Genomic DNA, 23,899 nt, shown 5'->3' with positions numbered 1-23,899 from the left:
AGGGTCGGTGCTTTATCCACTGTGCTACCTAGCTGCCCCATCAGGCAGATATTTTAAAAAATGGATATTTGAGAGAAGATAAGTGATCCTCTACCAGAAAGGATGTTGATTCATATGTAAGGTTTCACAGGAATTTAAGAGTTAGCTCTTCCTTTGGAGCAGCCTGTTCAAAGACACATCGATAGAACATGGAATGCTTTGTATGGGGTGGAATACAAATATCTTTTCTACTATCATTTTTCTTAAACAGGAGAGAGGGGAGTGTATCACCATTTTGCTTAAGGTCTAGCTAGCTGGGAGGCAGGAAAGCCCTCAGTGCTTTCCCATTCATCATTGTATTTCACCTACTGTCGTTATCCTTTAGAAGTATAAAATTCATAGGATCTTTGTGATAAAGATTCTTTATAGATCATCTATTCCAAACCTTAAGTTTTATAGTATATGAAGCCCAAAGAGATGAAGGACTCATTCACATCATTACTTAGCCTCAAGGGGCCTACTAAAAAGGACTGTCAGGTATGTACAGTGTGGAGGCATCATGAAAAGATGCCACAGCTAGGTGGCATGTGGATGACACAGGGTATGGAGGTCAGGAAGACCCAAACTTAAATCTAACCTCAGATACTACCTATGTATCCTCGACACAGCTTAACTTCTGTCTGCCTCAGTTTCCCCAACCACAAAATGGGAATAACAGCACCTATCTCCCAGCATTGTTGTGAGGATCAAATGAGACAATATTTGTAAAGTGCTTAGCACAGTGCCTGGCACACAACCTTAATAAATGCTTGTTTCTTTCCCTTCCCCACCTCCCAGACATGGTAAGGTAGGGTGTATTCTTATCTATGTCTGGTTGTTTCAGCCTAACCTTCAGGACATCAAGTACCTGCTGAGATGGATAGCATTGCCCACTGGAGCTGTGGGCTGGGGTCAAGACTGACTCAGAGGACTTAGTGTAACCTACAACTTTATCACGGATTGACTTCAAGTTTTAGCTAGCTCAGGAGATCCAGAGCACGCTGTCCGAAGGCCACCCTAGAATCTTTTTGCAAAATTTTAGATTCCTATAGAGGTGTGAGTTCCTGAGAATCGCTGCCCCTCTGAAATCCTGAGTCCTAGACTAGCAAGGATTTCTGTAGATAGCCATATATTTTGGTATCCTACTAAATTCTCAAGGAGGTCCTAAGAAACTGGGTCCATTGGATATAAGAAGGAGCCCATTCTAAGCAGTGCTAAGTGGTAAAATACAAGCAGAAAACCTCCTCCAAGCAAAGGGAAAAAAAATCTCAACCTTTATTTCCTACTCTCTGGGGGAGTGGGATGTGATTCACTGTATGTTTAATTTAATTTTTATAGTTTTGGTAACTTCCCACAAAGTGTGATGCTGATTTTTCTCATCTGCATATATCACAGAAAATATTTAAGTATCATTTAAATCAGTGTCTGAAATAAATAAAAAAATTATAAAACTCATCCTCAGGACATATGTAAGCCCAATCTCATTTGTGTGACAATCTGCATTGACGTCACTTTCTTGGAATAAATTCAATTTTTTGTGTTTACAACCTACCAGGCTTTTAGTTGTTCAGCTCAGACTCTGCAGCTGTGGGTCTGATGCCCACAATCTAATGTGCTTTTTGTTTGGGGTGTCTTTAAACAAGGACTTCACTTTTTGTTTTTTCAATTTTTAAGTTTTCAGATGAAAGTGATGCCGTCGTGACCCTGAAACATGAAAAGGAGGAATTTATGGTCGACAAAGGTAAAAAGGAGAATTCAGTGGACAAAAACATGGCTAAGTAGCAAAACTGAATAAAACCGTCAAGGCTCAATTGACTTCATTCTGAGATAAAGAAACAGAGGCCTCATTCTTATGTTAATCATTTGTATTTTTAAAATGAAATGTATTGCTCCACCAGTAAGACGGGCTTGAAGGCCAACACTGTTTGTAGATGGGGAATGATGCTTCCTTGAATCATGTGATTCAAATTGCCAGATAGGAAACCCTAGGCTTAAAACAGTTTGTCTTATACTATGACCAGGGTGCCTGAGATTCTCCCCATTTTTTACCTTTGGTTTAGGGTATTACTTCCAAATGCATATATCTTAACAAGGAAGAATAAAGTTAACTCCAACAAAACCTGAGCTCCTTGAGATCAGGGATAGTTTTCATTTAGTCTTTTTGTAGCCAGTGCTTAGGGGGTCAGCTAGGTGGCACAATAGAACACTAACTCCTAAGTTGGGAGGACCTGAGTTCAAATGTGGCCTCAGACACTTACTAGCTGTGTGACCCTAAGCAAGTCACTTAACCCCCATTGCCTTAAACATCCAGGGCCATCTCCAGTTATTCTGATGTATATCTTGCCACTGGAACCAGATGGCTCTGAGGACAGAATGAGGCTGGTGACTTTGCACAGCCCTCTCTCACTAAAATCCAATTCACTGCAAGTCATGACATCACTCTAGTGTGGTGGTCCTATTCCAGAAAGGACAAATTACAACAACATCTAGTACTTAGCACAGTATCTCTACACAACCTTTGATTTTATTTAGTTTAGCTCTCAACAAAGAAATTCCTTATTAGCTTTATAGTATTAATTCCTGGAGCCCTGAGAGGCCAAGTAACTTGCCCAGGGTCTCAAAGCCAGCATATGCCAAGAAGATGGACTTGAATCCAGGTCTTTGTATCTCCAAGGACAGCTTTCTATCCACAATGCCATGCTGTCCCAGCACTGCATATAGTAGGCACTTAATAAATGTTTGTTGTCTTGGATTGGATTAACCCATTAGCATAGATTAATAGATTTAGAGCCTTAAGGGACTTTAGAGATGATTCAGTTCAATTCCCTTTCCTCATTTTTTTTTGCTTTGTTTCTTTTTAAAAAAAAATAATAAACTAAAAAAAAAAAACCCCACAAACAAGTATTTCTCTTCCACCCACCTCCCTCCTAGCCCTTCTAATGGGGTGGTGAGGGGAGAGAATAAAACTCTTGTAACAAATATGCAAACAAACAAAAAAAATTCACATTAGTCACATCCAGAAATATATGTCTCATTCTTCATATTAAACCTATCACCTCTGTCAGGAGGTGGGTAGTATGCTTTGCCATCTGCCCTCTGGATCTCTGGTTGATTACTGCACTGATTAGAGTCCTTAAGTCTCTCATAGTTGTACATTTTCACAATTCAGCCCCTTCATTTGTACAGATGAAGAATTGAGACCAAAGGTAGTTAATTGATGTTCCCTGGATCACACAACTAGTAAGTTTTTGAGGCAATATTTGAACTCTCATCAATCTGACTCTAGGCCCAGCATTTTGTCCACTTTGTCACCTCTGCCTTGGCATAATAGGTACTTCATAATTGCTTATCATATTCAACCAATTATTGTACTTATAATTATATTCAATTAATTAATTATCATGGATTATTTTAGAGTAAGAGAATTTCATAGCTGGTAAAGAGCAGATGGATTAGGTAACAATCAACAATCCATCCATAAATATTTATTAAAGACCTACTCTTTGCCAGGCACTGTGTTAAGTGCTGGGAATATAAAAAAGAGACAGGACCATCTCTGCCCTCAAAGAGCTTACAGTCTAATGGGGAACCCTGAGCATGAAGGGAGTGGAGTGAATTAAACAACATCACACACTAAATAGAATAGGATATGTCCTGAAACCAAGCTCTAACAACTCTAATTTCAGTGCTAGCTAAAATGTTGGGAAAGCAGGGCCTTGAGAGAAGGGGATATGGTAGAGATTGTTTTAATTGAAGCTGTTGTAGAACAGTGGAAAGTTCCAAATGAAGGGACAATCCCCAAAGAGGACAGCTCCACCAGGAGGCAGGGGATGAAGGAAAAATCATGAGGACCTTGGCTTCCTGGCAGTTTGGGCCACAGTGGGGGAAGGGCACCGAAGGCAAATTGCTTTTTGTGTCATTTGATCTTGGTCTCTACCCATGGCTATTAACCAGAGATTACAATGCTTGCTTGTAGCTAAAAGTTTCTTCCTGTTGTATTCTTAAATTATTATTTCCAAAGTGGCTGTTACCACATTATTCAATGTTACAGATAACTCCCTTTTGCATTTGTTGCTAATTAGGTAAAGAACATTTATGTACCAATGTGACACAAATCAGTCATGTCTTAAGGGTATGAAGGTCTACAAAGGCAACTTTTGACATTGAAATAAATGCCCCAGAGGATGTTGGGGGTGTCCCAGCAGGGTAATACACTGGCTCATTCGGTTGGCCTTAGTACCAGTTCTGCTGCTGCCTGACTTTATTACCTTGGGTTAGTCATTTAACTCTGGGCCTCAATTTACTCCCCTGTAAAGGAGGGGTTTCATTGATAGAGACCTGGAAAGAATCTTGTTGTTCAGTGATTTAGTCTCGTCCAACTCTCTCTGTGACCCTGTAGACCATAACGTGCCAGCACTGTCTGGGGTGGGGAGGTTCTTGGAAAGGATCCTGTCATTTCTTTCTTCAGCTCATTTTAAAGATGAGGAACAGACGCAAATAGAGGTTAAGTGGACATACAGCTAATAAGTATCTAAGACTAGACTTAAACTCAAGTATTCGTGACATCAGACACAGCCCTTTATTCTCTGAGCCATCTAGCTGCCAGGAGAGGACATTAGAGGTCTTCTAATCTAACCCTTTCATTATACAGTGAAGAAACTGACTTGTCCAAGGTCATTAAGCCAATATTTTGAACTAAGGTCCTTTAGCTATAAATCCCATAACTCCCCTTGGTTTTCTACAATCCTTCCTAATTTTACTTTCAGTAATCCTGTGTCCTTATGAAAGCCTCTGTGCAGAGTGCTAAAGATCTTTCCGTGGGGAGATGGGATGAGGGGAGGTTTGTGGGAGATGGCAGTGAGGAATCTGACTTACTTCTGAGCAGTTATCATGTGTACCAAGAATAGCAGGTATTGAACATCAATAGAAAAAAACAATTATATGCAGTGTCTCTTGGATCATCATAATAAAAATTTTTCAGGAACATAGTTTTAAATTACCCAGAGAATACCATGGCACTGTTTTACTTATGGATGTTTTAATACACAGACAAATTGTTTATGGATGAGTTGTGTGTTTTTTTATTGACACGTCTTCTCTTTTGGGTTATTGTCTCATCATCAAAATGTGATTGCTTTTCTTTTACAAGGTTTAGTCTCAGTGGAAGATAAACCCAAACTGTGCGCTGATACTCCAGAAATGAAAGAGAACTCTTTACCACGTAACTTGGAAAGGTGAGAATACGGCAATTACAGAGACTCAAAGTAATTTTAATTATACTGTTGAAATGCAATTATCAATGTTGAAGTAGAAGAGGAGAAAAATAATGGTAACAAACAGAGGAGATGATGAATGGGGACCAAATTACATGGAGGGAAGAAACACTATGAGGATAAATCTCAAATTTAAATCTGGATGATACCTCAGACCAACCTCCCCTCATTTTACAGTTGAGGAAACTGAGACCCATGGAGGTTAAGTAACATACTTAAGGTCACTGGGGTGGGGAAAATCAGAAATGAGGCATGCACTGATTTCCCTGTTAATCCTCTTAATACTATACCATAAAATAAATAAATACATACATACAAATTTTAAACAAAACAAAACACTATACCATGTTTTCTTCTTGACTTTCTTCTCAATCAGTTCTTAACTTGGGATCAATAGATATCAGAGAGTCTGTGAATCTGTATGGGAAAAAAATTACATCTTTATTTCAATATAATTAGTTTTCTTTGTAATACTATGTGCTTTATTTTATGCATTTAAAAACCTTTTTCTGAGAAGGAGGGGGGGAGTCCCTAATCTTCACCATCCTGTCAACAGGGTGCAGGACACACACAAAAATGTAAAACTCCTGTTCTCAATCCTTTTTTCATTTCATGTTTCCCTCAGGGGAGAGGGATCCAGAATGTTCTCCATCCTTCATATTCTTCATTACTCGTGTGGTAATGAAATAGGGCATATTACACTTGGTTCTCACAAGGAGTAACTAATCCAAATTATCGTAAAGCTGTCACAGAATAGAAAATGGGACCTGCCTGAGGTATGCTTATAAAGGAATGAAACTGATTTTCCGGCATGGCTTTTGGAATCAGCCTTATTACTTTGCCATCACATCTCATCTATGTAATTGTAGCCAGCTTCTTAAGATACCAGCATTCCCCTGACTTGAGACTCATGAAACTTTTAAAAAATAAAGTAATCTTAAATTTTCAGATCTTCAGTCTTAGAAGACATGTGGGATCTTTTTTTTTTTAAATGCCTGGTGGATTATCCAGGGTAAAGAATGTCTTCACTGAGAAGAAAATGAGCATGCATACCTCGGAAATAAAAGCCCTTGTATTTGGCATAAGGGAGGCAAATTTAGTCCAGCTAGATAGAAAACCACCACAGGACTTTGAGGAGCAGAGCTGCTTTTTTCTTCCTCTTACAGACTTGCTTTGTGGTCCTGTGAGAAGCATTTATCCCCTCTCTGCCTCACTTTCACCAATTGCAGTTCAAGGCTTTTCTCACTTTGCTCAACCCCAAAATGAGGGGTCCAACAAGAGTTCCTTCCAGCTCTTAAGCAACTGTATGATTCTTTTAATATGACCAATCTCAGCCTTCTTTCCCCACCCCCTCCAACCCCCACCTGTTGTTTCCAGGCTACAGGTTATGTTTATGTTTTTTTTAAATGGAATCAAAGGGCAGCTAGGTGGTGCAGTGGATAAAGCACCAGGCCTGGAGTCAGGAGGACCTGAGTTCAAATCTGACTTCAGATACTTGACACTTACTTGTGTGACCCTGGGCAAGTCACTTAACCCTCATTGCTCCCCCCCCCCCAAAAAAAAATGAAATCAAGTCTTCAAAGATCTTTCAGATTCTTGGAACAGTTAGTCAGGGACCATTTATTAAGCACTTACTATGTGATAGCCATTGTGCTAAGTGCTAGGAATACACAAAAAAAGGGCAGAAACTCAGTCTCTGACTTCAAGGAATTCACATCCTAATAGGGGAGACAATATGCAAGTATACTTATAATTTTTATATATATACATATATATTTATACATATGTATATATATACATATATAGATATACCGGTATACATATATATGTATAAATCAGAAGTTCTTAATCTGTAAACTTTAAAATAATTGACAATTATATTTCAATGTAATTAGTTTTCTTTGTAATCCTATATGTTTTATTGTATGCATTTAAAAATGTGCCTCTGAGAAGGGATCCATAGGTTCACCAGCCTGCCATAGGGATCCATGGAACAAAAAAGGTTTAAAAATCTCTTGTATAAATGGAAAGTAATCTCACTGGGAAGGGTCTGGAGAGGATAGGGAGAGTGTAGGGGGAGACACCAGGAAAGGGCTCCTATAGAATGTGGAAAATTATTCAATTAAGGTCATTTCAATCAACTATATATACTCAATAACATATTTTTAAGTATTGCTTTTTTGTATATCTTGTGTTAAAAGACAAAGGGTTTTTTTTCCATTTTATTTTACTTTCAATTTCAAATTCTCTCCCTCCTCCCACCTGGTCCTCTGTCCATTGAGAAGGCAAGAAAGAGAAAACCCATTTATGAAGAAAAGACAAAATGTTTGAGAGGCAGTGTGGTATAAGGGATAGAGCACCAGCCTAGAAGACAAGAAGACTTGGGTTGTAGTCCTTCTTCTAACACTGGTTGTATGGCCCTGGGCAGGAAACTGAACCTCTCATTGGCCTAAATGTTTTTCCCAAACTCTAAATTACAGAGTAGATCCTGACCTTCATGACCTGCCCCCCCCTTACCTTTCTAGCCCTCTTAAACCTTATACAGCCCCTCTCCCCTCTCCAGTGACAGTGCTCTTGACACTCCATCTCTGACTGTCCTTCATGCCTAGAATGCTTTTCCTCCTTACATCTTCCTCCAGGCTTCTGGCTTCCTTCAAGTCCCAGCTAAAATCCCTCCTTCTCGGAAGACCTTCCCAGCTCCTCTTAATTCTAGTGCCTTTCTTTGGTTGATTATCTCCAGTTTATCCTGTATATAGCTTGGTTTTTTTTTCTTTCTTTTTTTTTTTTCAGTGAGGCAATTGGGGTTAAGTGACTTGCCCAGGGTCACACAGCTAGTAAGTATTAAGTGTCTGAGGCCGGATTTGAACTCAGGTACTCCTGACTCCAGGGCCGGTGCTCTATCCACTGCGCCACCTAGCTGCCCCTTAGCTTGTTTTTACATGATTGTTTGCCTAGTGTTTCTCCCAATAGGTTGTGCGTTTTCCTGAGAGTAGGGACTATATTTTCTCTCCTTTTGTATCCCCAACACTTAGCACAATGCCTGGCACATAGTAAGTGCTTAATAGATATTTATTGACTGAGTGATTGACTGAGAGAGGGGGTTTCCTCACCAACAAGTTCCCTCTACCAATGACATCACAGGTTTACTCCCTCTCTCCGTCTAAAAAAAAAAATGGCAAGAAACAAAAGCTTTTATTTGACTGCACCTGCACAATGGAGAAGTGCATGCTGGGAATGTATGAAATAAACATAATTATGTTTATATAAATTCGTGTGAATATCTTGGATCTTTGCACTTGAATGCATTGTTATAATGTTGGTATAAGAGATCTGCTGCTGCAGATGTTTTTCTGGTGCTTTTTTTTTTTAAAGAAATCCATCCTTTTGGTAAGCCTTGTTATGGACAAAGCTTCTGGGGAACCTGGAGCTGTTCATAAAATATTTAGCAATTTTTTTTTCATTCTCCAGGAAAAATGATATACATAACATATATGGGAGTTGTGGGGTATAGGTTTGTTTTGGTTTGGCTCTTTTAAAGAGATTGCTTATCTAAAATGATACTTTCAAGATTTAATGAGACTTTATAAAAATAATGCATCTTTACTCCAGAAGTGCGATCCCCATGTGAGAAAATATGGCCAAGGGAACAGAGAAGCCGGTAGTGAAAGGACTTTCCCAACCCTTGTACTTCTGTGCAAAGAATTATAATAAATTGTGCAGACATTACTAGCATCACTAAAAAAGCAAAACATCTTTCTAAATAAAGGGTCTGACATAAAGGAGGATAATTAATGAGCATTCAGACACATTGTTCAGTGTTCTTAACAGACAATTAAGCATTAGAATATATAGTGTTCTTAATCTACACAACCTCAACTGAATTTAGACAGGGTAATTAATGCCAAAGAGTTATGTTGACAATAGAACTTTTCATTTGATATTATATCTCCAATTTCAAGAAGAACCTGAAAGTATAAACTACACTATAGCTGTTCTCATGGACACCAACATGAAGTGCACATTCACTGTTAATAAATAAACTCATAATGCCATAAGAAAATCACTTTATTTCATGACTTGTGTAAATGGGTACCATTATATGACATGTGTTCCAGGCTAAATTATCTAGTTATGTGTTCTTTGCAACTAGTACCAAATTTCAAATTTCTCTGGTAGTATTTTTGGACTTCAGGGTGACTCGGAGCATTACATCTTTCTGTGTTTCAGTTTAGGGCAGCTAGGTGGCACAGTGGATAGATCACTGAGCTTAGATTTAGAAAGACTCATCTTTATGAGTTAAAATCCACACTGAGACACTTAGTAGCTGTGTGACCTTGGGCAAGTCACTTCACCCAGTTTGCCTTGGTTCCCCATCTATAAAAAATGTGCAGGATAAAGAAATGGCAAACCCTTCCAGTGTATTTGCCAAGACAACCCCCAAATGGAGTCAAGAAGAGTTGGACACAACTGAAACAACTAAACAAAAATGGCTCAATTCCCCCATCTGTAAAATGAGGAACTCAGTGACCTCTAAGGCCTCTTTGAGCTCTAAAGCTATGATTCAGTCACCCTATGTAATCAGAGTGAGGTATAAACCATGTGTTCCACTGGTACACATACCTTTGCAAGACATTTAGAGGAAAACCCCTAGCATGTTGGGAGGCCCTTCTGTGGAGAGTATATTGGAGGTCATGGACAAGAGTTGTGCAGGATGAAAAGGCATGATTGAGATGCCATCTGTATGGCTGGAAGATGAACCACACCAAGGATCAGAGCCTAGCAAACAGTACATGATTGCTGATTGATTGCTTAGATTGGGGCAGCAGACTTCCACCTCACAGCCAAATCCAGCCACCTGTTTTTGTATTGACCATGAGCTAAGAATAGCCTTTACATTTTAAAATATAATAAAACTATATTTGAAAATAGAAAAAAATATTGTTAGCTTTCAAGCCATATAAAAACAGGCAGCTAGATTTGGCCAAAGGCCTGTAGTTTGCTCACCCTGGCTTGAATCAATCCACAGATGTTGAAAAATCAGCCTCTTCCAATTTTTACAATAAGAAGTGGAATTATTTTTTAGCAAATGATACATTGAAGTGGTCTAGTTAATCCTCCAACAACCTAAAAATAATTTATATTTGTTGTTTATTGTGTATATTATATATGTGTTCTCTATATGTATACGCTCTCTTACAAATACATTCCCATATTTGACTCTTAAGTGTGTCTGCAATCAACAGCTTGCTTACTAATAAACTTATTTAAAGGTTGGCAGAGCTCCTTATGCAGATTTCATCAAGCCTCAGAACATTGTACCAATGCCTAAATAAGATTTAGAGTCACTCAGAAGAGTTTAGTCTAACAATCTATATGTGAAAAACCTAAGTTAAAAAAAACCCATAGGGTGCATAGTATGGTATGCACTTGGGTAGGCACCCTATAGAATGTGTGTGTGTGTGTGTGTGTGTGTGTGTGTGTGTGTGTGTGTGTGTGTGTATGGATAGGTCCTAGACCTGTGATTTCGTTGATATAAGAATTCCCACCCCCAGATGTGGAAACTCCCTCTACTATTACAGGTAGACACCTTCCCTTCACTTTATGGTCTTAGAGAGTTGTCCCAAGCATTAAGAAGTCAGTGATTTACCTAAGGTCATACAATCAATATATCTCAGAGATGGGATTTGAACCCAAGCCATCCTGACTCAGGATGGTTTTCTATCTTCTATTCTACACTGCCCCCCCCCCAATTTCTCTATTGAGGTACAGCAAATTGGCAATGAGCCCAAAATTGAACAGAAGAAAGGAAGAAGCATTTCTTTAGTGCCAGGCACTGTGCTAAGTGCTTTACAAATGTTATCTCATTTAATCCTCACAACAACCTTGCAAAATAGGTGTTAGCTAGAAATGTCTGAGGCTGAATTTAAATCCAAGAACAAGAGTAAGGAAGATCCATGGATTACCATTGATAAAAAGCAGTAAATATTTTAATGACCCCAAACCTTTTTCCAAAACAAAAGTCCCTATTTTTTAACATAGTATTATTTTTGCTCTGATGATGTATGGCTATAAATCATGGGATAATTCAGTCAAGATACTTTGGTGAGACAAGGCTGAAGATCACCCAAAGGATAATAGAGAGGCATATGGTAATTGTGAGTATGCTGCCACATGTTGCCGAGAAGGAATCATACAGGAGAGGATGTGTGAAGGATGTCCTCAAAGAAATGTTAACAGCGGGGCAGCTAGGTGGCGCAGTGGATAAAGCACTGGCCCTGGATTCAGGAGTACCTGGGTTCAAATCTGGCCTCAGACACTTGACACTTACTAGCTGTGTGACCCTGGGCAAGTCACTTAAACCCCATGGCCCCACAAAAAAAAAAAAAAAAAAAGGAAAAAAAGAAAAAAGAAATGTTAACAGGAGAAATAAAGATGGGCTGGTTACATGGAGAGTAAAGAATAATCAATATTAGGCCAGCATCCTCCATTGGTATCCACATGCTATCTGGAAGACTCATGGAGAGCACAATGAATGGGCCCTCCCATTGGCAACCATATAGAAGGATGTAGATGAGAATTGCACCAGATGAGCAGATGGTTTGCTCTGCATTGTGGGGAGGAAACACTCCCATCAGTTATCCCTTGGGGTATTGGAGTGTTTTACAACAAAATAACAAAGCCTGTGAAGACCTGATTCAAGATGAACTCGAATTTAGAAAGCTGTTCCCTATTCCCTAGCTCCCCTGCCTTCTGTATATAAATAGTATCACCTCTCATACTATCAGTCCCCTCAGCGGAGCTGCCCCAACATGTCTGAACTGGGGAAATGTTTTAGTTAAAAAGCCTTCTTTGCAAGGCAGCAAAAGTAAGTAACAAAAGGCATACTGTTAACAAAGAAAACGATCACACTTTCTGCCCAAATTGCGTCAGGAAAAAATTGAAAGCAAAATTTGCCGAGGACTTTGGAATTTAACCTAATCTAAAATTAATTAGCATAACCACTCAAAAAGTTTCCATTATTACATTTCTTTGATTTCTTTCCTCCTAATAATTTTTGAGAGGTCATGAGGCATAATGGATGGTAAACTGGCCTCAAAGCTAGAGAGACCTGGGTTTAAGTCATCCCTCTGACATATACTAGCTGTGTGACCCTAGGCAAGTCACTTAACCTCTTACAACTCTGGGCCACTCTTCCAGAGAAGATACTGACCTGCATTGGTAGAGGGAGTTCTCAATACTGGTGAAATCACAATTCAAGTCCCCATCCTTACTAATTTTTTTAGCTAGAATTTCACCAAAGAAATCTCATATTTGTACCTGACTGGTGATTTGAAATAATAAGCCATGCTTTGTTTATGTTCAGTCTATCAACAGATGATTTGAGTCTATTCCCAGACAAGAAAGAAGTTTTTATGAAGGAAGAATGTGATGTTGCTGTTCCTTTGGTAAAACCTCCTCAAAGCACCTGTGTCAAGGAAACAGTAGAAAAACTGATGGCTCAATTAAGGTAAAGGCCTCTCTGTATTGCTGTCTTGATCTTACTAGCACACATTCTAATTTTTCACACTGAGAACTTCTAAGACTTTCTAATCCTTGATTTTTCTTAACACTGAATTCTGTCACTGGTCAGAACATCCCATTAAACCACTTAGCAGCATGGGGCATCAATACATACTCAGATCTTGCCCTGGGTCAGATCATGACCCCTGAGCAATAGTACCAAGTAGCAGCCTATTGGTTAGAAGAATAAAGTGGGAATTAGTCCTATTCTGTGAGTTATTGTGGGGGAGGGGGTTTATATGGGTTTGGTTCTTTTTTCTAAAGTATATAATATTTATTTATTTATTTTTAATATTCTTTTCTTTTTAAATTTTGAGTTCCAGATTCTCTTCCCCTTCTATCCTTCTTCCACCCCCTAAGAAGGCAAACGATATTATGTCGATTATAAGTGTGAAATCATGCAACAGTTTTTTATTAGCCATGTCACAAAACAAAGCAACAAAAATAAGTAAAGCAAGAAAATTATACTTCAATTTGCACTCAAAGTTGATTGGTTCTCTCTCTGGAGGTGGATAGCATTTTTTCATCATGAGTCTTTGGAATTGTTTTGAATCATTGTATTAATGAGGGTAGCCAACTCTTTCACAGTTGATCATCATCATTACAATATTGATGTTACTATATACAGTGATCTCACGTTATATCAACCAACCTCCTCACCATTTCTTATAGCATATTAGTACTCCATCACAATCATTTGACACAACTTGTTTAGCCATTCCCCAATTGATGAGCATTCCTTCAATTTTCAGTTCTTTGCTACCATAAGAAGAGCTGTTATAAATATTTTAGTACATAACATATAGATCCTTTTCCTTTTTCTTTGAACTCTTTGGGATATAGACCTAGTAGTGGTATAGCTGGATCAAAAGATATGCATAGCTTTATAGCCCTTTGGGCCATAGTTCCAGGTTGATCTCTAGAATGTTTGGAACAGTTTGTTATCCACCAACAGTTCATTAATGTACCAATTTTTCCTCATTTCCTCCAGCATTTGTCATTTTGGATAGGCATGAAGTGGCATCAAATTTGTTTTATTTATTTATTTGTTTGTTTATTTATTTATTTGTTTATTTGTTTGTTTTTAGTGAGGTAATTGGGGTTAAGTGACTTGCCCAAGGTCACACAGCTAGTAAGTGTCAAGTGTCTGAGGTCGGATTTGAACTCAGATCCTCCTGACTCCAGGGCAGGTGCTCTATCCACTGCGCCACCTAGCTGCCACTATCAAATTTGTTTTAATTTGCATTTTCCCAGTCAATAGGGATTTAGAGCATTTTTCCATGTAATTGTAGATAGCTTTGATTTCTTCTGCAAACTACCTGTTCATATCCTTTGACCATTTATCAATTGGGGAATGGCTCTTATTTTTATAAATTTTATTCAGCTGCCTATATATTTGGGAAATAAGGCTTTTATCAGAGAAACTTCCTATGAAATTTTTTGATATTACCTCATTTTTTATAATACCTTTGAGCAAAATGTTGTTTCCCTGGTTATTTCTTTTAATTAGGTCTATTTTTGCTTTTGCTTTCTCTGACATGATGATTGCTACCCCTGCCTTTTTTATTTCAGCTGAAGTTTAATAGATTCTGCTTCAGCCCTTTATTTTAACCCTATATGTGTCTTTCTGTTTCAAGTGTGTCTTTTGTATGCAACATATTTTGGATTTGGGTTTTTAATCCATTCTGCTATATGCTTCTGTTTTATTGGTTGGCTCATCTAATTCATGTTCACAGTTATGGTTACTACTATGTATTTCCCTCCATCCTGTTTTCTTCCATTTCTTCTCGCTTTTTATTCTGGCCCTCCTCAAAAATCTGTTTTGCTTCTGACCACTACTACTGCTCACTGCTCGAGCCCATATAAAAGAGAATAATCAGGATCCCCATACTGCTATAGACACATCTCAGTGCTCCTCCTATGATTCTTGCCTTAATCTTGCCATCTTGACACTTTGCAAGGAAGAATATATAAGAGAGTTTGAGTTTACCAATAGTGAAAGCCTTGTTGGTTTTTTCCCAGCTTTTGTGTGCTGACTTTTAGCTCAAACTGTTGCATTTCTTCTACTGTGGCCTAAATATACTGAATTTCCTAATCTGCTATATTTAACAATAACAGGTCCCAAACAGAGCCCTTTGGCACTTCACAAGAGATCTTCCTCCTTAGCTGCCCTCTATATTGTTCTTTAGAGTTTACAAAGGTGGTAGAGGACCACTGGAGTTTATCAAGTAGTGGGATGACAGCTTTAGGAAAAGCACTTAGCTGAATGAAAGATAGGCTAGAATGGGGAAAGATGAGACGGGGAGAATACACATCCAGCTATTTAGTCCAAACAAGGTGATTAGGGTCTGTACTAGTTCCGTAGCAGTATTAGAGGAGAGATATTCTGTTCCAAAGGTGAAATTGATAGGCATTGGCAATGGATTGGATATTGAGAAAAAGGAATAAGGAGTGAAGATTGACTCCCAGGTTGTCAGACTTGAGGGATGGGATGGGACTAAGGGGATGGTGGTCCCCTAGATCATAATAGGAAAGTGAGGAAGGTTGGGGAGGGTTTGGCAGAATCTGCTTATCCATTGGATTGAGTCTGTTCTGTTACTAGGCAGCAAAGAATTTTGAAATCAAACAGAAACCATTTTCCTTAATAAAATTGTAGCTCCTTTAGCACTTATAATCATCCATCAGTGAGCAAATGAAAATCTCACATTGATAGGAAATGTGTAAGTACATCAATACTTCCCTCCACCAATTTGTGTCCTTAATGTATGTTGCATTGTAAGGGGGAAAAAGCTTGAGGAGAATATTATAGAGAACATGAATTTTTGAGAGCTTTTAGGAGCAGAGCTCACTTACCTGGAATGAAATAAAGTTCTCATTTAAACCAAGTTCCTGAATTATTTTCACAATATATCTTCTGTTTTCCCACATCTCACCAGAATAAGACAGCTTCCTCTGCTTTATCTACCTTACACTGCTTTACATCTATTAAACACACACACACACACACACACACACACACACACACACACACACACGTGTCCTCATCCAAATTGTAAGCTCTTGCAGGCATGAAGACTGTGGCTATTTCTGTATGTGATAGGAAAACAAAATAGTACCTTACCTCAACCAGTCTATTAATTTTTAATATCTTCATAATTCATATTTGTCAAATTGTTTTCCTGACAATATAGATCATTAAAAGACCAGTGAGATTAATAGATCAGCTATATGACCTTTTAAAAATATATTTTTATTGATATTTTTAATACCTACATTTCCATCATATAACCAGCTCTTTCCCATAAACACATTATAACAAAGAATAAAGAGGAGGAAAAAATGGTTCAGCAAAACTAAAAAACATATCAGAAATGCCTGACATTATATGACATGCTCTACCACCTAGAGCTTCTCCTCTCTCCAAAGAAGTGGTAGGGTGAAGGTGGCAGTAGCTATTCTGATGAATGACTCCCTAGCCCCGACCATTCCCAGTGAGACCATGTTCACTCACTCCCATCTTGACTCACTTTCTAGACTCTGCATCTTGCTAGCCACCTTGATATACTCTTTCCTGGTTTGTCCTTCCATGTGTTTTCTTCCCCCAAAAGAATGTGAGCTCTTTGAAGGAAGGGACTGTCATGTTTACACTTATATCCTTAGTGGTTAACTCTGTAGGCTTTAATAAATACTCTGAGGATCAAATGGGATATTTGTAAAGCATTAACTACAGTGCCTGGCACAGAGTAGGCTCCTAAATGCTTATTCACTCCCTCCCTCCATCTCCTGTCTATATCTATCTGTCTCTTTCTCTGTCTCTAAATCAGTCTTTCTCTCTTTTTCTATCACTGTCTGACATTTTCTCTGTCTCTATCTCTATTTCTCTGTCCGACACAATGTCTGTCTCTTTGTCTATATCTATTTGTCTATCTCTAGCTTAATGTCTCTATATTTTCTCATATCATTTCTGGGGGGACAAGCTTGGCAATTATAATTTCAAAGCATTCAGTTTCAGTTGTTTCTGTTGTTCTTTTTATCCACATTGTTTCTATCATTGTGTATTTTGTTATTCAGTTGTGTCAGATTCTCCATCACCTCATTTGGGATTTTCTTGTAAAGATACTGGAATGGTTTCCTTCTCCAGCTCATCTTAAAGATGAGGAAACTGAAGCAAATAGAATTAAGTGACCTGTCTAGGGTCACACAGCTAAGTAAGTATCTGAGGCCAGATTTTACCTCAGGAAGATGAGTCTTCTTGACTCCAGACCCAGTGCTCTCTCCACTGCCCCACCTCCCTGCCCTGGTCATTGTGTATATTGTTCCTTTATTACCTTGAGTCAAGTGGCTTACCTCTGTGTGCCTCAGTGTCCTCATTCATAAAATAAAGGGGTCGAATAGCATGAGAATTCTCTAAGGTCCCTTCTGGCTCTTTGGTTCTTTGTCTACCTCTGTATCCATTAGCTCACTTTGCAACATATAAGTGGGTATCAACTTTGTAGTTGAGTAGAATGGAAGCCCTTTGAGGACAAGGAATATTTTCATTTTTAACCTACTCCCAGGACAGTGTGCATCATGTAGACATTTACTAAATGTTTGTAGTTGCTGCTGTTTTCCTTATTGTCATTACTATTTTACATTCCCTCTCACCATAATATCAACATGTGACCAAGCCGCTTGTGATCACTTAATGTTAATTGAATGAACATGCAGGTGTATGTGTATGTATTATTTATTGGTTCCTTTGGTTTTTGGACAACTCCAGCTTAACACTTTACTTTCTTGTAGCTTAACTCTTTCCTGCATTTACAGGCAGTATGGTACCACTGAAAGAGTTCTTTCTGTATTCAGAGTCAGAAGACCTGGTATTACATTCTAGTTCTAATATGAGAACAACTAAGTTGCCACAGTGGATAGAGTGATGGGCCTGGTGTAAGAAGGATCTGAGTTCAAATTCAGCCCCAGATATTTACTAGCTGTGTGACTTTGGACAAATCACTTCAAGTGCTTGCTCAGTTTCCCCAACTAAAAAAAAGAGAATAATAATAGCACCTACTTCACAGAGGCATTGTGAGGGTCACATGAAACAAAATTTATGAAATACTTATAATTCCTGGCACATAGAAGGAGTTTAATAAATGCTTATTCCTTTCCCTACTACTACTACTAGACAGCTAAGTGGCACCATGGATAGAGCACTGGGCTTGGAATCAGGAATGAGGAGTAGTCATCTTCCTGAATTCAAATCCAGCCACAGACACTTACTAGCTGTGTGACCCTGGGCAAGTCACTTGAATCTATTTGTCTCAGTTTCCTCATTTGTAAGATGAGCTGGGAAAAGAAATGGCAAAACGCTCCAGTATCTTTGCCAAGAAAACCCCAAATGAGGTCACAGAGTGGGACACAACTGAACAATAATGACTACTTACTAGCTCTGCGATCTTAGGCAGATCATCTCTTGGGCTTACCTTTCTTCATTTATAAAATGAAGAGATTGGACTGGATGTTGCTTTCTTTAAGGGAAACCAGTGTTTACATAAACATTATGTCTTATGACTTTACACAATGTTGGAAACAAAGTGCTCAATAAATGCTTTTGAGTTGAATTGACCTGAACTGCAACAACTAAAGTATGGAAATCAGTCAAGAAGCATTTCTTAAGTGCTTACTATGTGCACCAAGTGTTAGGAAAGCAAATACAAGTAGGAAGAAAGCCAGTCCCTGCCCTCAAGGAGCTTCCATTTGAATGGGGGAGGGGAAGAGGGTATAGATGACCCTACCTAGGTGGGGATATGGAAGAACAAATCTGGAGTGCTGCATGGAGAGGAGCTAGACAGGGCTCACATGGAAAATTGTCAATAATTCGTATTGCTCGCTGTCCTGGCTCCACCTCTCATTCCTCCACCTACGTCACTTCACCTTTGGACCTTAGTTTCCTCAGCTATGAAATAAAAGGCCTTAGATTAGAGGACCTAAAAGTCCCTCCCCTTCCATATCTAAATCCAGTCCTTTATACAGCTGATTTCTGAAGAGCCTTAGGGTGAATGGTCAGATGAAATAAAGGGCTTAGGAGTGTCCATTTTCTGTGCTGTGGAGAAGCCCACATAAACCTGCAGTAGCATTACCTCTGCCAAATGATTGACAATTCCACCATATTGATGTATACCTTTCTCTCTGTGTTTCTAGAGAGATTCTTCTTTATTTCCACCCTCAATGTAAGCTCTCCAAGGACCTTGACTGTATGTCTATGGAGGAACTCATGGCAACACTTGAGGTAACAATCCCTTCTGCACACAGTCCACTGAGGTGATAACTGGGTTGCCCAATGAAGACAGGTCTTGAAGGAATTCTCTGAGTGGCTTAAGTGAATAGAATAAGTGGTCTTAGGACAGTGAGCTAAATGTCACAAACTACTACTGCATTTTTAGATTTGGGGGGTTTATATTCCAAATCATCAGTCTTCCAAGAAGGAAGCAAACTTCCTCTAGTTAATTTATTCTGGTGATGTTATAAGTATAGCCAACCATCAGATCATGGGATAAATGGTCTGGAAGAAGAATTGTCCCTGGACCCTTAACAAAGTCTAGATGCTGTGGAGATATAGAAGATATAGTCGGTCCCTGTCTACATAAAATTAGGCCAGACTCTGAAGACCTGTAGTGCTAATGTTGACCTGCTTTAGGCTGGTAATGATTTTCTGATATAAGATGCATATATATATATATATATATATATATATATATATATTAGTACTCTGTTGTAAACATCTTGTTCCCTAAAAGCTAATATTCTGTTCTGTTATCATTTATGAAAACAGCTTGAGAATTGCCCTGAGCAGCTTAACAAAAAACTGCAAATGTGTTGCAAAGAGGTAAGTCCCTTTTAAATGGATGGAGTCATCTAAATTCTAAAGAAGTGCTGTTTCCAAATGGGGAAAAATAATATAGAGTGTTGAATGTTAGTTTTGGAAGGAAGGCAAATTTACATTCACTTACCAAGTCTGAGATTAATAAATTTCACATCATGGGTCACAAAGAGAGAATCCTTTAAAAAAAAGTTACTTTCATAGGAGAGTATTTTTCTGTGGGATGAAGTTGATGGAACACTTAAAAGTGAGGACAAATGAACAATACCCATGCCAACAATCTGAGTCTTTTAAAAAAGACTCACTAAATTCTAGAGATGCAGAACTTGAAATAACCTCCAAATGGCATTCTGTTCCATAAAGATACTTCACTTAAACTATTTCAGACAGATTCATATCTTAATTTTTTTGATGGGGGGGGGCGCTAAAAGTTTCCTAGCAAGGAAAATCAACAACCCATTCCAGGAAGAATATATTATGGTTATTGCATTTTTATGCATTGGTCTAAGTAGCAACTTACATATACATAACATTTTATAGTTTACAAAGAAATCTCCTCACAACTATGTGATATTGTCTCCATTTTGTGGGTGGAAAAACTAAAGCTCAGTGACTTGCCCAAGATTACACAGCTAGTGGGAGAAAAAGAGTTATAACCCAGGTTTTGTGTAAGTCCTGTGCTCTTTCCACTATGCCCTATTGCTTTTCAATATCCTTTTCAAATGTTCTCTTACTAATCTTTCCATGATCCTTTGGAGATCAACAGGACAAAGTTTAAACCTCCTTGTTTTGCAGTGGACAAAGGACTTGCCCAGATGTGCACCACTAATTAGTATTGAAATAAAAATGGAGCCTAAGGTTTCCGCTTCCCCACCTAAACTGTACAACACTAAATATTCATATTGTAGAATGTGCCTGAGTTTAACAACTTTATGGTGATGGGAAGTCAAGAATCTTTTCTTTTTTCTAATATTTTCTGATTGAGTGCCTACAGAACCATAGGAAAAGAAAGCATAAGTATTTCCCAGTTTTCCTTTCCTATTCAACTGGGAAATTGCTTTACATTGCTTAATAAACAAAGCATTGCATTTCTTTCCCATTTCATGGGAAAAGAACATTGATTGGGCAGATTGCAGACTCACCTGTTCGCATTTCCTAATGAAAACCAGAAACAGGGTTTATTTGTTCAGTTTTTTTACTTTCTAGCTTGAAAATTCTAGGATCCCAGAATTTCTTCCTTCTCAGTCAAACCTGTGAGAGGATGTCCCTCCCATGAATTATTTTACTCAGCAATATCAACCTGGCTGCTGCTAGGTGGGGTGCAGGGGGTGGAGGGGAAGGGGAACAGTCCCCAACCTTTTTGCAAAATATTTTTCATTCTCCTGATGAGACTTAGATGAATGAGGGCTCTGAAGGTATCGTCTCTGTGAGGGAAGGAGAGAAACACCACTAGCAGCCACAATCACTCCCATCTTCACTAAGAATCTAAGCAAACTGTATGGCAGTTGGTAACCGTTTGGAGATCTGCCAGCTGAAATTTTAGGAACTATTGATAGATCTCTACTTGTTGCAGACCAATTATTAAGATATTGAAAACTCATTCTATGAATTTTGGGAAGTAGTTAAGAATTGTATGTTTACACATCCCAGTTCATATAAGGCCTTTTTTTCTTTTCAAAATTTATTTTTATTCTGAAATTAACACCAAGTAAAATGGGCATTTCTATATACTGAATAGATCAGAAAACATTACATATGAAACTATATATCTCTATTATGCATGGGTTATTTTTCTTTATAGACATATAATCAATTCAACCTATCATTTTCAAAGCTGTCCTGCTTACCTGTGCTCCTTTCTAGCTTTCTTTCTGTTCTCCTATCTGCATTTAAAAAAAAAAAAAATGTAAGGCCTTTCTTATTCCACCCTTACTGGTATCTCCACAAAGTTGTTAAAGTGTTGTAGGAAAACACAATAATGTCTGTGATATGATGAACTCTCAGTCCCCTTTACTGGCTCACTGTCCATATAATACCCCTTGACTGTGGATGGGGGCAGCTGGGTGGTACAGTGGATAGAGTGCTGGGCCTGGAGTCAGGAAAACTCATCTTCCTGAGTTCAAGTCTAGCCTCAGACACTTCCTAGCTTTGTGACCCTATGCAAGTCATTTAACCCTGTTTGACTCAGTTTCGTCATCTGTAAAATGAGCTGAAGAAGGAAATGGCAAACCAGTTGAGTATCTTTGCCAAGAAAACCCCAAATTGGATTACAAAGAGTCTGCCTTGGCTAAATAACAACTAAATACAACTGTGGATATTTCCCAGATTTTGTCCTGGGATCTCTTCTCTTTTCCCTCTGCTCTCTTTTAGTGAAGTAGTTGATGCCAACGGACTTAACTAACATCTCTATGCAGATGATTCAGAGATCCATGTACCTTGCCCCACCTTCTGCCTCAAGTTTTAGTCCTTCGTCATAGATTACCTATTGATAATTTCAAACAGGTCCCAAAGTTACCTTAAACTCAACATATCTAAAAACAAACTCATGGGGGCAGTTAGGTGGCTCAGTGGATAAAGCACCAGCCCCGGATTCGGGAGGACCTGAGTTCAAATACGGCCTCAGATACTTACTAGCTCTGTGACCCTGGCAAGTCACTTAATCCCCGTTGCCCCACAAAAAAACAAAACAAAACAAAACTCATAATCTTTCTCCCTAACCCCTTGCTTCTTCTATGCTTTCCTATTTCTGTCAAAAGCAGCACCATCTCTGCAGAATGTTGAGTTCATAATTTTGGCATTATTCTGGAGCCCTCCTCTCTCTCATCCCACATAACTAATCAGTTTCCATATCTTGCCATTTCTGCCTTCACAGCATTTGTCACATCCACCCCCTTCTCTGTACTCATTCAGCTGTCACTTTGTGGAGATCTGCATCAGTTCTCCCCTAGATTATTGCAACAACCGCCTAATGGCATCTCTGATTCAAGTCTCTGACCACTTTTAGTCCATCCTACACAGTGATACCAAAGTAATTTTTTTAAGCACAGATCTGATCATGTGACACCTTTCCATCACCTCACTCTTGGCTCAGTCTACTCTAGTGGCTTCTAATGACTGGGATAAACTAAAAACAGTTTGCTTTTAAAGTCCATTACAACTTGACCCCAACCTATCTTTCCAGCTTCATTGGATATTAATCTATCTCCAAAGCTCTGAAATCCATCTAAACTAGTTTTTCTCTGTTTTGCACTCTATTTCTCTTTTCTCTGCCTTTGCATTGGCCATTTTCTATGCCTAGAACATGCTTACCTCACATTTCTACCTCACAGAGTCCCTCACTTCTTTTAAGATACAGCTGAAGCCTTTCTTGTTCCTCTCAGCTTCTAGTGCCCTCCCTCCCAAACTACTTGTATTTAACTACTTTATGTGCATATGTATTTATTAACTTTAGATTTCTGCTATATGTGTGATTAAAAATTAAATGATGACCCATGGTCATATAGATAGTAAGTGGCATGGTTCAAAGACCAGGATTTGAACCCAGGTGCTCTGACTCCAAATTCAGGACTCTTTGCACTATCTCATGATGCCAACATCAAGCACTATGCCTTGTACATAATGCATATAAATTACAAAGCTCTGGGAACAAACCTTGAAATACCAATAGTTCCTGTTATTATCTGTTTACCTTTCTGATGGTAAATACTCCCTCCCTAGACAACCAACTTGGCATCTCCATAAGTGACTCACATGTCCCACCCTACAACCCTTAAACCTGCTACATCCTGGGATTTGCTATTATTGCTTAGCAGAAGCACATAAGCACCCTCTTATCTGCTTTTGTTTTTACTGGTTTCAAAAGATGTCGCTTCTTGTAGGATTAATTGTAGAAGATGCAAAATAGATCTCTTTTCATGCTCAGTTGACTTCAGAATATCTGAGTTCTCAAGGAAGCAAATTCTTCACAGTTTTAAAATTTCTTTATTTTTAGTGCTTTGTGTCTGCTATTCTATTTTCCTAGCTAATGATCTGCTTTGTCCTTCAGCATTTATATGTATTATATTACCTGTCTGTTTAACACTCAGCCCAGTCCTGTCCAAGAATCACTGATTAAGTCTTGACTCTATATCTAAGGTCCCCTTGATTGTTGCTCAATGAAACACTATTACTTAACTGAGTTAAGCTGGTA

General features: G+C 38.6%; 1 protein-coding gene across 1 annotated transcript in view; it reads left to right on the top strand.

The window, feature by feature from the left end:
- Nucleotides 1-23,899, top strand: part of MORC1 (MORC family CW-type zinc finger 1) — a 187,349-nt gene that overhangs the window by 154,515 nt on the left and 8,935 nt on the right. The window contains exons 21-25 of the mRNA XM_043993486.1: nucleotides 1,693-1,759; nucleotides 5,168-5,252; nucleotides 12,655-12,798; nucleotides 19,032-19,119; nucleotides 19,663-19,716. Coding sequence (XP_043849421.1) covers nucleotides 1,693-1,759; nucleotides 5,168-5,252; nucleotides 12,655-12,798; nucleotides 19,032-19,119; nucleotides 19,663-19,716 — 438 coding nt within the window. The remainder of the gene's footprint in view (nucleotides 1-1,692; nucleotides 1,760-5,167; nucleotides 5,253-12,654; nucleotides 12,799-19,031; nucleotides 19,120-19,662; nucleotides 19,717-23,899) is intronic.

This window comes from Dromiciops gliroides, chromosome 3, assembly GCF_019393635.1.
Source record: "Dromiciops gliroides isolate mDroGli1 chromosome 3, mDroGli1.pri, whole genome shotgun sequence".
Classification (NCBI taxonomy): Eukaryota; Metazoa; Chordata; class Mammalia; order Microbiotheria; family Microbiotheriidae; genus Dromiciops; species Dromiciops gliroides.
Note: the sequence above shows the minus strand (reverse complement) of the source record. Positions and strands in the feature narration are given on the sequence as shown.